The 14,559-nt window shown below is 39.8% G+C and overlaps 1 protein-coding gene across 4 annotated transcripts in view; it reads right to left on the bottom strand.

The window, feature by feature from the left end:
* LOC126109764 (neurexin-4) overlaps window positions 1-14,559 on the bottom strand; it is a 167,191-nt gene that overhangs the window by 27,562 nt on the left and 125,070 nt on the right. For 2 of the 4 annotated variants that reach the window (XM_049914817.1, XM_049914816.1), the window contains exons 15-17: window positions 9,935-10,162; window positions 5,437-5,607; window positions 3,649-3,766 (exon numbers count right to left, since the gene is read on the bottom strand). In XM_049914817.1, coding sequence (XP_049770774.1) covers window positions 3,649-3,766; window positions 5,437-5,607; window positions 9,935-10,162 — 517 coding nt within the window. The remainder of the gene's footprint in view (window positions 1-3,648; window positions 3,767-5,436; window positions 5,608-9,934; window positions 10,163-14,559) is intronic. The other 2 variants (XM_049914819.1, XM_049914818.1) reach the window with 1 other exon arrangement.

The raw sequence follows: 14,559 nt of genomic DNA, 5'->3' as shown, positions 1-14,559 counted from the left end.
TTCCTTTTTTTTCTTTTTTCCTTTCACAGATGCATCACGAAGCTCTCTAATTATTGCGATATTCCGTTAATTTAAGTGATGTAAAAATGTCTTTGTATTAAAGCAACATATGCTATATTACAGTTTCATCATCATCATCATCATCATCATCATCATCATCATCATCATCATCTGCCTGATAACTTTTAAAAGCGATTCATTTCTCTCCCAACACTCTACAGGAAATAAAAGTTGTTACGGCTTATCTGATGCATTTTATGCTGTTTGTAAAAGAAAATAAGGGCTTCAAAACATTAAATTAATACACTATGTGATCAAAAGTATCTGGACACCTGGCTGAAAATGACTTACAAGTTCATGGTGCCCTCCATCGGTAATGCTGCAATTCAATATGGTGTTGGCCCACCCTTAGCCTTGACGACAGCTTCCACTCTCACAGTCATCTGTTCAGTCAGGTGTTGGAAGGTTTCTTGAGGAGTGACAGCCCATTCTTCACAGAGTGCTGCACTGAGGAGAGGTATCGATGTCGGTCAGTGACGCCTGGGATGAAGTTAGTGTTCCAAAACATCCCAAAGGTGTTCTATAGGATGCAGGTCAGGACTGTGTGCAGGCAAGTCCATTACAGGGATGTCATTGTCGTGTAACCACTCCACCACAGGCTGTGCATTATGAACAGGTGCTCAATCATGTTGAAAGATGCAATCGTCATCCCCGAACTGATCTTCAACAGTGGGAAGCAAGAAATATAGGCTTGTGCTGTAATGGTGCCACACAAAACAACAAGGGGTGCAAGCCCACCTCCATAAAAAACACGTTCATACCATCGCCTCCGAATTTTACTGTTGGCATTACACATGCTCACAGACTATGTTCATCGGGCATTCGCCATACCCTCACCCTGCCATCGGATCGCCACATTATGTACCGTGATTTGTCACTCCAGACAACGTTTTTTCACTGTTCAATCGTCCAATATTGACAAGTGAAGTGCTGTTTGGCATTTATCAGCATGATGTGTGGCTTATGAGTAGCTGCTCGACCATGAAGTCCAAGCTTTCTCACCTCCCGGCTAACTGTCATGGTACTTGCAGTGGATCCTGATGCAGTTTGGAATTACTGTGTGATGGTCTGGATAGATGACTGCCATTTACACATTTACGACCCTCTTCAACTGTCAGCGGTCTCTGCCAGTCAACAGATGAGGTCAGCCTGTACACTTTTGTGCTGTACGTGTCCCTTCACATTTCCACTTCGCTATCACACCGGAAACAGTGGACCTAGGGATGTTTAGGAATGTGGAAATATTGCATACAGATGTATGACACAAGTGACACCCAATCACCTGACCATATTCGAAGTCCGTGAGTTCCGCGGAGTTCTCCATCTGCTCTCTCATTATGCCTAATGACTACTGAGCTCACTGATATGGAGTACCTGCCAGCAGATGACAGCACAATGCACCTAATAGGCAGCACAATGCACCTAATATGAAAAACGAATGTTTTTGGGGGTGTCCCGACACTTTTAGTCACATAGTGTATACAGTACTGTAGCCATTCTTAGCACTAGTACTGAAAATATTTAGAATCCAATTTAATATTCACTCAGTATTGACCCAAAGCCTGTGATAGTTAGAAATTCATTTTGTTTTTTCATAATTTGTATCTCACTTGTATCTATGTGAAAGTAAATGAAATATATGGAGAAAGTCTTCTTACTTCATGGTAGATGACGATGGAGGTCACTCCAATTATACTAACTTGTAATGATTACCTGCCAAATGAAAGCAACTGAAGGGACATGGTGCACTCTAGTTGTTGTACTTTGATTGATCCAAGTTATTTGCCAGCAAATTTAAATGCTCGATTACTGCCACAAGTCAGATCCAAGTTCGTACTGGCCATCCCAATATAAATTTTCCGACCTTTTTCTCAACTGTTTTAGCAAATACAGGGTGGCGCACAAAATGTGTTACCAATTGTTTCTTTCACAATTTACAACGCACATTAAATATCCCGCTGGGATCTCTACAGCAGTACCAGCAGAGCTTGGAAAAACAAATGAGTCATGAAATGACGTGTAATTCACGATACTGCCGCTAGGAGACTAGTAAGCAGCAATGGCTGACAATGGAAGACTGACGACACAGCAATGATCGGCAATTGTGTTATTTTTTCATGAAATGAAAAGCCTTGTTGTGACTCAGAGGCGTTTTCGACAACAGTTTAACACACAATGGGTCTCTTGCAAGAAGACCATCCACAAGTTGTACGAAAAATTTGTACAGCAAGGAACAGTATTAGAAGTGAAGCGACCTCGGCCCAAGCCTGTTTGTTTGCCGGAAATATTGAAGCGGTACGAGTTGCTGTACAGAGAGGTCCCGGGAAATTGTGTAGAAAGGCAGCAGTGCAACTGGGAATATCCAGACGCTTCGTTCAACGCATTCTTAAAAGTGACCTCCATATGTACCCATACAAGATGACCTATGCACAGAAGCTCACTGAAGAACACAATCAGCAGAGACTACAGTCTGCTCAGTGGGCGGAGGATAGGGAAGAAACTCTCAACAACGTTTGGTTTTCAGACGAGGCGCATTTTCATTTAGAAGGTGTGGTTAACAAACAAAATGTATGCTTTCGGGCCGCTGAAAACCCACAAGTGCTTCGTGAACGACAACATTACGCTCCGAGGATTACAGCATGGGCAGTAATTTCCAGTCACGGACTTATTGGACCCTTTTTCTTTGAAGAAACTGTGAGCAGCGAGTGTTATTTGAGCATGCTTCGCAATAGCTTCATTCCACAGCTTCTTGCTACTGCCTTGCCCTTTAACACACAGTGATTCATGCAAGATGGAGCAAGGCCACATACTGCAAACACTGTGTTGGAGTTTTTACACGAGCATTTTGACATGCGGATCATTTCACTCAGGTATCCAGGTCGCTTCAATGACGGACAAAATTGGTCCCCCAATAGTCCAGACCTCAATCCATGTGACTTTTTTCTTTGGGGGTACCTAAAGGAAAAAATTTTCCCGAAACGTCCACGTGATTCAATGGAGCTCAGAAGACTTATTCTTCAAGCTTGCAGTGAAATTACGGAAGACATGTGCCGTAGGGTAATCACTAACTTCAGTGTTCGTTTGAAGGAAGTTAGGAAACGACATGGTGGACATATTGAGCATGTGCTGAGTTAGAACAAATCTCCATGGACGGCTCTTCATTGTAGTACATGTTCCTTTCAGATTGCACTGACAATAAAGTTTATATTAAAAAACAAAATGGTAACATTTCTTGCACCACTCTGTAATTGCTTATTAGGCCTAGGTTTGTTCTTCCCGGCCACTATCAAAATAAAAGCTGACAGCATCTCAAAAGAAAATACTTATGCTCAAAAGTATAAACGTAAGAAAAGCAAACATATAATTCACTAACCAGTATTATTATGAAGTTTCTGTCAAAGAATTCTCGTGAAAGATAAGTTTGGATTGCAAACAATGAGATATATTAACAGGACTTAATGTATATTATCTTGCAGCCTGCAAAGGGAACACAATGCACAAAATAATTGCAAAAAGTTACTTATCAATAGTAGCTATAAGCATCAGTACAACAACAATTTTTGACTGTCTATCATTTTGGTGGCTCACCTGTTCCTTTCCACAGAAACAGAATGCCAGTTGTTGTCAGCCAGGCGATACGAAGTCTCCACATTCACTCCCAGAGGGCCACCGCCGGCCTTGTAAATAAACTGAAGATGGTTTCCTCCTGTAAGATTAATATAAATGTACAACTACACATTACAATAGACACAATTTTAGTACAGTATTTCACATGTCTCTCTATCAGCAATTTATACATCTACAAACTGCGACATTAGTTTTCTGAAGAATGCTTTCTTTTTGGCAAACTGATTCCCATAACTACATACAATTACTGTGTGTGTGTGTGTGTGTGTGTGGTTTTTTTTTTTTCTCCAGACTTCATATTATTCCAGTCTGGAACCAAACATTTATTTTCAAGCATTTTTATGGTTCTATCAGCATCATTACAGGTAGAGATGGCTGAGAGGTTCAATGTATTATATGTATTTTTTTCAAAAGGGAAAGGTGTGAGGCAGAGAAGATAAAAGCAGAATATTGTATCGACGTAAGAAATCAAGTGAGAAAACTAAAATAAAAAGGCAACTGAATGGTTGCCCCCCTACTTACTTTCAGAAAGTGAAATTTTAAGCACTGCCAATAACACATCTTGAGGTGTAAAACCATCTAGCTGCTGAAGCTGATGGACTTGAATTAAGTCAACAACTTGTGCAGTTGCTAGAAAACAGTGCTTATCTGTGACATTCCCAAGAACAGAAAGGCGACCACCAGATGTGATTTCCAGGTTGGGAATTACAATAACAAACAACTTGCGAGAACCGATTAGCAGTGCCTGTCCTCATGATGATGATCTATGTACCAAAGCAGTAAAAGTAGTGACAATATGGCAAATGCATCAGTGCACCATAGCACTTACTTGTAGTCCATAGCAAAGGACGAGAAAGTGGGTGCCTAGTTACTATCAACTTTAAGCACAAGCAACTTAATTTAGAGCAAGCCATTGCTGCTTACTTGTTATCTCACAAACAATAGGAACACTTTCAGCCAAGACTGTCATTGGCTTTGAGTAACAGCACCTTTATTTCACAAGAAAAATAAAAGATTAGATTTGCCCCATGTAAAACTTTATTTTCCTTACAAAAACTTTGCTTGAGCACAGAAGACAATGGTCTGATTACTCAGGAAGTACCGCCTCTAACAATAAAAACAAACAATAAAAATTAAAAAATGAGAATAACCATTTTATTCAGTGTTTACTTCAATTTTAAATCATAATTATAGACACAGAAATCATAATAAATTTTTTTAAATAAAAATATCTCAAAAAGAAGCCACCATATTAATAATGTTTTCCAAGGAGCACTGATTCACCGTTGCCATACAGGTACCGGCCATATTATTACAGCCAGTTTAATGTAAATTCAGACTAAAAATCCTTTATTTCTGGAGGTTGTCTTGTATTCATTTATCCTATAAATCTACATAATGCATAGACTGGTTTGGAGTATTGTGAAAATTGTATTTCATTACTGCCCATTTCCAAACTGTATGCATTATTTTTTGAGCATATATTACAAATAACTCCACCTCACATACATGATCCTCACTGCAAATAATTCAAATGCTTCAACACAACATCTGAAGGAAAATGACGGGACATCTCATTTCAATTTTTAACGTTTAAATAACCACAAATTAACATGTTTAGTACAATTTAAATGTGTAAATCAAATCTACTTCGCAAAAGTGTTGTTAATCAATCATTGTGCATTTTGTTTTTATTTTTTAAATAACATTTAACTATTGTAAACTTCCATGTTGGAGTTTGTAACTCACCAATGATTGAAACCTTGATGTAATCTGTTGGTCCCCTGCTGTGGATGATAACAGCATTCTCTACTGTTGTCTTGAACTCAAAGTATATGTCACCACTGTGCCCCATATCAAATTTTGGCAGATTAATAGTGGCATCAGATATGCGGAAAGTGACCACATTGTCAAACAGATCTGCAAGAGAAGCATTTTAGTTCAGATAATTTGAGCTGACAAGTCCACTCTCCTAGTTTGATACATAATCATTTCCTATTTCTGTTTTTAAAAATCTTGAACATGGCTAGACGCAGAAACTTTCTGAAGGAAAAGGTGAGAAAACAGCCAAATCAGTTGCAATAGCACTAGGTTTACTGAAAATGCTCTACATATGTTTTCAACGTCTTTATCAGAAGGATCAATGATTAACACTGGTAACATGACGTTTATGAAAGTACATTAAATATTAAGCCATAGGGCACAAATGAAGATCAAATTCATCTCCATAATAATAAAACCACCATATACCGTACTCACTGTCATCATAAAGTACCTCAAAATTGCAACTTTTGTGTTTGTGAAGTACTTCCCAATGACCGATAGCACAAAATTTTGCAGTTTTACTAAGAGATGAACTTGATATTCATTTGTGCCCTATGGCTACATATTTAAGCTACTTCCATAAACATAAATTCACCTGTGTTAATCACAGATCCTTCTGAAGGAGACATTTTAAAGACATCGAAACCTACATCAAGGGTTTTTCAATATACCTTGTAACATTGCAATGGATTTAGCTGTTTTTCATCTTTTTTTTTTTGCACGTATTTTTACACTGGCTGTCAGATCATTAAGACAAAGAGATTTGTGGCAAATAAAGAACAAATCTCGCTTACTTACAATAACAAAGTTGGTTCCCTTCTGCCCACAAACAGGATGTAAATTAGTTTTTACCAAACCTCCTTGACAATTTTCTTCTAAGCTATGTACACAAAGTAAGTTTTGAAGCGCATATTTGCTGACATACAATATGTGTGTGTGTGTGTGTGTGTGTGTGTGTGTGTGTGTGTGTAAAACTCTATTCAGAGAATGTACAACAATTATGTTGTCTCTCTATCTCTCTCTCTAACACACACACACACACACACACACAACCCCCCCCCCCCCCCCCCCACACACACACACAACCATTTTGACACATTACTGACAGTACAAGAAAGCAGGACACACAGATTAAGTGCATTCTCTATATGGTACTTAATTATTAATATAAATTTGCAATAGTTTTCAAAAAAGAAATGAAGACAAGTTACACAATTCCCTATTAGCCCTGGTTTTGAATATTTTATTGTGCAACAGACAAGAGATTTTCTAAAATTGAGTATGATATTCTCATAAAGTTTTTAATTTGAGCAAAGTTCTCTGATGTTAATTCATTCAGCAGTGTTTCTTGATAAATATGTACACCTCTGTATTCATTTCTTCACCCAAACATTTTTTCTTAAATTTTTGATTTACATCACAATTTTTCTTCAATAATAATAATAATAATAATAATAATAATAATAATAATTATGATTATGATGATGATGATGATGATGATTATGATTATGATTATGCTGCAACAATGATGGCAGCTACTCCCATTTTTTGCATGACACTAAACTTCCTCTTGTGGATCTCATGAGACATCTCTAGTGGCAACATTATGTAAATAGTTGCAGCAGATTGCTGAAACTAGCTTACCAAAGCAACTTGCAGAAGTAAATTTGCACAAGTTCTTGTTCCAACATAAATAGCTCAGCAAGTGCTCGCAGAAATTAACTGCGAAAGTTAATTGCTAGTGCACAAACACTTTTACACTCCTGTACATCTCAGGAAAAGAGAATGCATCAAGCAGAAAGTGACTGTAACCCAATTGTTCTGAGGCTCACCATGCTGGTGGAACTACAGTGGGAAGGAAGGAAGTTGGAGTACGGATGTAATAGCGACACCTTGTTTTCTAATGTGAGCAACCTTCAATATTAGAGTTGTTTTTCTAGCCTCTAGCGCTCTTAGTGTGAGCCGACACTGGGAGGACCTCTGCTGAGCTGGGCGAATTACTATTCAGTCGTGTGCTGTGATCTTTGGTTCGAAAACCTATTTGATGCAGCTCTTTATGCTAGTCCACCCTATACGAGCCCTGTCATCTCTGAGCAACTACTAAAACCCACATACAGTTGAACCTGTTCACCCCATAAATACCCCTTGGCCTCTCTCTACAATTTTTACCCTACCCTTTCCTCCATTACGTAACTGACAATTCATTTGTACTTCAGGACGTGTCCCAGTCAAGCTGCACCACAAATTTCTTTTCTCCCCAACACTATTTATTTCCTCTCTGTTAGTTGATCTATCTATCAAGTCACCAGCATTCTTTCGTAGCATCATATTTTGGAAGCTCCTATTCTCTACTGCCTATATCCACGTTTCACTTTCATACAACACTAAACTGCAGACAGGTACATTCTGAAAAGACTTCCTAATGGTTAAAATTATAATAACGTATGTTTTTGGATAGGGTCTGCCTTTAGCAAAACACAATTTTGTTTGTTGACCCAAACAACTTGCTAAAGGTGGACCCCACCCAAAAACATGTGTTATTGCTAAAGCAAACACAGACAAAAGAGCTTCAGCCTCAAGATGGTTAAAATTATGTTAAGATTTTAACAAATCTCTTTCTTCAGAAAAGCTTTTCATGCTATGCGAAGCCCGCATTTCACGAATATTGTCTCTACTGCACCTACTGTCAGTTATTTTGGCACCCATACAGCAAAAGCTATCTTCCACTTTTAGTGTCTCATTTCTTAATCTAATTCTGTCAGCATCGCCTGCTTTAATTTGAGTACATTCCATTACCCTTGCATTACTTTTGTTGATCTTCATGTTACAAAATCTTTTCAAGACACTATCCATTTCATTCAATGCCTCATTCATCTACTGTGTTACTTACAGCTGCTTCAGTCAATCACTGCCTAATGCTACCTTTGAAACTCTCAACAACCTCTGGTTATTTCAATTTTTCCAGATCCCATCTCCTTAACTTGCTATCTTTCTCCAATTACTTCAGTTCTGATACACACCTCATAACCAATAAATTATGGCCATGTTTTGGAAAAGTTTTGCAATTTGAAATCTGCTTTTGAAACCTCTGTCTTACCATTATATAATATCTATTTAAAGCCTACCGGTGACTATGTCTTTTCCATGTACACAAAACATCTCTCATAATTTTTAAACCGAGTAAAAACAATAATTAAATTATGCTCTGTGCAGAATTCTACCAGGTGGCTTCACTTTTTATTCTTTTCTCCTAGCCAATGTTCTCCTACCATTTTTCCTCTTCTCCCTTTCAGTATGTGGCATATTAATATTAGCTGATGACTTTGTAAGAAATCAAGACCAGCTAAGACGCTATGTGCGTGATTCAAGGAGCATTCCGCTTAGCCAGTGAGCTTTGTCTATGTATGTACAAAAAAACAACAACCACGTGGTAGTTTCCTTCTCTGATTAAACAGAACAGAATGAATATGCCTATTCATAGCACTGCTACTACCGGAAAGCATGCCAATCTCAAATAATACCACAATAGTGATGACTGACATGATGAGATGTCTTGAAGACATCGAGGCTACTCTTAAGTTGTGCATATGGGTTTATCAGAAAACTTATAGAATCAGCAGAAGCTTTGCTTCTCTGGGATTTACTTCATGTGAAGTTGTCACAACATTCTTCAACAATGATCTATTACCTTGACTATTTTCCACATTGTGGTCAAATGTAGTTGGACTTCAGCTGCAATTATCATTGCAGAAGGAAAAGAAATTCGACCATGTAGCAGCTCAATATGTTACTTCACTGACCGGTTTTGAAGCATTATAGTTCTGGTCTCAACACAAATGAATTAATGTGAGGTTGTGGAAGGAATGTACTAGGGTGTATATGCTGGAGGGGAGGAGGGAACAGATTTCTTCCGGATTTGTGGATACGCTGTATCGCAAGGGAAAATACACCTTTTTCTGGGTGAAAATACATTTTTTTCATTTTAAATGATAATATACTAGCTTCAAAACTAATCAATCCTTCAAATGGTAAATGTTTTATACACTGATGTAGAACTTCCTGGCACTTTAGGAAACAAAACCCAGCATGGCATAAACGGCTGCTCTTGTGGGAGCTGTTGACGTTTCTATTGTGTTGCTGCAGACTAGCGAGATGAGATGCAAAGAAAAAATTTTGCAGACTGCCCTCGAGCTGAAATACTTGCGGAACTCAATACATATGTGCTCAGGGCCCATCACACGACGACCAGCCACCCGAACACATTTCACAAGCAAAAGTCATACTGCCTGCGTCTCAATACGCGAAACAGTCGAAGTAACCTTAAATGAACAAGTAATCCCAATTCGTCAGCACAAGTACGAGTAATAACTAATAAATAGCAATAATTTCAATATGCACCCAGCATTTAATTTGAAGAACTTACCGTCTCCCTCACAGCGGAGTGAGCCCAGGCGGTAGCGCCCCTCTTTGTCGTCGAGCGGGCCGCCGGTATCCCCGAAGCGCACCTGCTTCACCGGCAGGTTCTCCTTCTCCGTGATGTCCCCAGAGTCCTCCAGCCAGCCCTCGAAACCTGGGTTATCACCGACACTCAGCCCGTTGGCCAGCCGCTGCTCGCGCTGCTGCTGCTGCAGTGCCTGAACAGTGCGCGGGTCTACGGGTCGTGCGGGTGAGGAAGGGAAGCACCACGAGCAAAACAAACAACGACAACGTGTCAGGCAATCTACACAGACAGCAAGCTAATGCACACTGGAACAACAACAACGAGTCAGACAAACTACATAAATAGCAAGCAAACATGTACAGGAAAAGCAATGCGTATAAATTCCTGGAATAAAGCTGTTATAACATTCACTTGTTACAGTATGGCAAGAAGCACTGAACCACTAAATTTTCAAAAAATATCTTCGAGAGCACAAAATTTATTGTGCATGCACACAAAAGGGGTGTCTGACAATAGCCATTGCAATTCCTATATTTTTGCACAGAGCTGAAATGAAGAAGGAATTGGAAAAAATTACATTCGCGATGGAGTTGCACGATTGTCTTCTTTTATTCTCTTACAACATAATCAGAAAATAATTTCACATTATACAACTTTTCTTGACCAACCATTGGTCATCAGACTAAAGAGCACATGCTGAAAGCAATGACATGACTTAACTTGCATTCTCAACTGACCACTAGCTGGTTGTTTGTGGCACACCACGCAATGCTTTCGTGTGTTGTAAAGAAATGAAAGGGGGAAGGAACTGAAAAACTGACTTTAAAAAAGTGTAATCATTTCAATAAATCCACCTTTTATCTTGATACGAGTTTCTTCTGGAAAGATGATCATATATACCCACGTTTCCTTGAAAAATAATCACATTTTCGGTATTCTGCCACGAGCAAAACACAATTCCATGTTTTTCTCTACCTACCACACTTGTTTTAGTTACAACTTCAGTCAACATAAACAACAAAATTTGATGCTCAGGCGCACATATTTTGTTGAAACAGTTTTCCTTAATCCTATAACTGTAATACCAAGATGTATGTGTTTTCATCCAACATTTAGTTTTCATTAGAATAAGGTAAAAACCTGCTAATGATGGTGCAACACTACTGTAACGTGTGAGAAATAAAAGAATTGTATGCAGTTGATGTTCCTGAGACATATTTAGTCTCACCTTTATCTACAACAATGATGTAGGCTGAAGCAATGAATTAAAACTTGTACCAACATCACGATTCAAACTCAGGTCTCTCCTGCTTACTTAATGCGACGTACTATCATTGTGTGTACGCCCAGTAAGCAGGAAACCAGGGTATGAGTTACGGCACTGGTATGAATTTTAATTCACTGCTTCAGCCTACAATATTATTTTTTTTCTTTTTTTTTTTCTTTTGGAGGAACCCTCAAAATATATTTTTACATCTTGAATTTAGTATTTAGTAAACTTTTTCTGAGAGTTATGATGGCAATGAAAACTTAGTTCAACAAACACGTGCACAACAAATGACAACCATCACTGAAGCACATGAGACCATATGCCTGCGCAATATCTTGTATGTTGATTTCTACAATATAATTATAACTTCAGATTTTGCCAATGTTTATGGGATTATCCTATACGAGTCAGACCCCATCTGTGAACATACACGTTGCTCTTCTTTGTACAAGATCAACATACATCGCTAGCCCAATGTCAATGACCACTACAGTGTAGCAACGATTAAATGGCAGCAGTATTCCTTTATTTATCTCGGTAAAGGAGCCCAGTGTAGCATTTCACCACTCATTCTGCCACTGTTTGCACCGGAAAATCCTGAGAGAGTTAAGGTAAGTTTTACTTGGTACAAAAAATCTACATCACAAAAATATGCAAATATAAACACACAAAACAACGAAGATACACAGAACGAAGAAAAAGTATACAATCACAAGCAAGAAAATTACTATATTGTTGCAAAAAGTACACAAAGGAAAATGTATGCAGCAACACAAATCAGTTTTATACTGAACACTCTTTTCATGCACAATATGCAAAAATAAAACTAGCCATGCTACAACTGGAATTACAATGCACACAAAAAACTGGCAAGCTAGCATACTGCAACAGCATCATTTTTATATTAAACATTTTTATATTAAAAGCTTACATGCTGCATCAATAATGCGATAACATACAAATTTCTTTCAGCAAGCAAGTATGCTGGACAGAATGTTACATCAATTACGAAACAAAAAAATATTTCTGCTTATTAAGTTGACACAAACACTAGCTTTTGCACAAGAGGTAAAACTGGTAAAACTACAGAAAGATCTGACAGACACAATACTAAGAAGGGATTAAGAACAGAAATCACTCAATATTCAAATTCAAGGTTCCTGCATATGCTCTGTGTCCATTTCTGTAGTCCTGTCTAACAGTCCTATTTAGATATTGCAACAGTTACTTCTCCTTGGCTAGTTCCAAAACCACAAAAATACACTTACAGTTGGAAGTGTTCCTCTCACTCCAGCTAAGCTTCCTGGAAAACTTCAATTCCTTCTGCTACACTGTTTTGTTTTCATCCAGTATTCTAAAATAATCCCACCATGTCTTTTTCTTTCTTCATACCACATTACACCTTCGTTCTTCAAATTCCTGCTTTGGAAGACTTAAAATTATAACTTTTTCCTTCTAAAAAGTCTCCCTTTGCAGTGACCAACCACAATGGGATGTCCTGGGTGTCCCCACAGGTACGGCTATGGGCACCCGCATGGCACCATCCTATGCCAACCTAGTCATGGGCCGTCTAGAGAAATCCTTCCTAAACACCCAGAGTCCCCTCACCTGGATCAGATTCACTGATGACATCTTTGCGATTTGGATTGAGGGTGAGAACAACCCGTGCACATTCCTCCACAAGATCAACAACTTCTCCCCCATTTGCTTCACCTCGCCCTATTCAACCTAACAAGCTGCCTTCCAAGATGCTAACCTCCATCTCAAAGATGGCTACATCAGTATATCCATCCATATGAAACCTACTAACCACCAGCAATACCTCCATTCTGACAACCGCCACCCATTTCATAGCAAGAAGTCCCTTCCATACAGGCTAGCCACTCACGGTCTTCGCATCTGCAGCGATGAGCCGTCCCCCTCAAAATATACCAAGGGTCTCACTGAAACCTTCACAAACCGTAATTCTCCTACCAACCTTACACAAAAACACATTTCTCGTGCCTTATCTTTCCAGTCTCCCACCACCTCACACAATTCCACTGTCCAGCCACAGAGGAGCATTCCCCTCATAACTATCACCCAGGACTGGAGCAGCTGAATTACATTCTCTGCCAGGGTTTTGACTACCTCTCGTCATGCCCTGAAATGAGAAATGTCCTATCCACTGTCCTTCCCACCCCCCACAGTGGTATTCCACTGTCCATCGAACTACACAATATAGTTGTCCATCCCTACACAGCCCCTGCTCCCAACCCCTTTCCCCACAGCTCATACCCCTGTAACAGACCTAGATGCAAGACCTGTTCTATGAATCCTCCCACCGCCACCTACTCCAGTCTGGTCACAAACATCACCTATTCCATCAAAGGCAAGGCTACCTGTGAAACCAGTCATGTGATCTACAAGCTAAGCTGCAACCACTGTGCTGCATTCCATGTGACTGTGGTGATGATGATGACTATGATGATGATTGGTTTGTGGGGCACTCAACTGCATGGTCATCAGCACTCATACAAAGTCCCAATTCTTGCAGAGTCGATTTTTTTCACAATCCAATCCCGATGCTGTCCCAAACGATGAAGATGATGATAATGAAATGATAAGGGCAACACAAACACCCAGTCCGCAGGCAGAGAAAATCCCCAACCCGGCCAGGAATCGAACCTGGGATCCCACGATCCATAGACAGCAACAGTAGCCACTAGACCACGAGCTGCGGATGCATTCCACGTGAGCATGACAACCAACAAGCCGTCTGTCCGCTTGAATGGCCACCGACAAACTGTGGCCGAGAAACAAGTGGACCACCCTGTTGCTGAGCACACTGCCAAACATGACATCCTTCATTTCAATGACTGCTGTGCCATACGGATCCTTCCCACCAATACCAGTTTTTCTGAATTGTGCAGGTGGGAACTTTCCCTGCAATATATCCTACATTCCCGTAACCCTCGAGGTCTCAACCTTTGTTAAGTCATTGCCCTCTCCCATCCAGCCCCTTCTCTGTTCCCATTTCATAACTACACAGCCCTCATTCCTCCATAGCATCGCACCCAGTCTTTTTTACTTCTCTCCTTTTTCCGCTATCCCCCCCCCCTCTCCCCCCTGCCCTCCGCCTAACCTCCTGATTGCACATAGCTGCTCTACCCTCCTTCCACCTCATCATACTTATGCGCTCCCCAACAGCACGTGAGTGTCTGCCACTCCTACCCTACTATCCCTCCCCCACCCAGTCGCCACTCCCATCACGTCCTGGTGCTACAGCTCACAGTGTGGCCTCAGTTGCCTGAGACTGCAGTCCTGTGCAACACTTGTGTGAGTGCGTGTCATCCAA

Source organism: Schistocerca cancellata, chromosome 12 (assembly GCF_023864275.1).
Source record: "Schistocerca cancellata isolate TAMUIC-IGC-003103 chromosome 12, iqSchCanc2.1, whole genome shotgun sequence".
NCBI lineage: Eukaryota > Metazoa > Arthropoda > Insecta > Orthoptera > Acrididae > Schistocerca > Schistocerca cancellata.
This window is presented reverse-complemented; position numbering and strand designations above follow the sequence as displayed.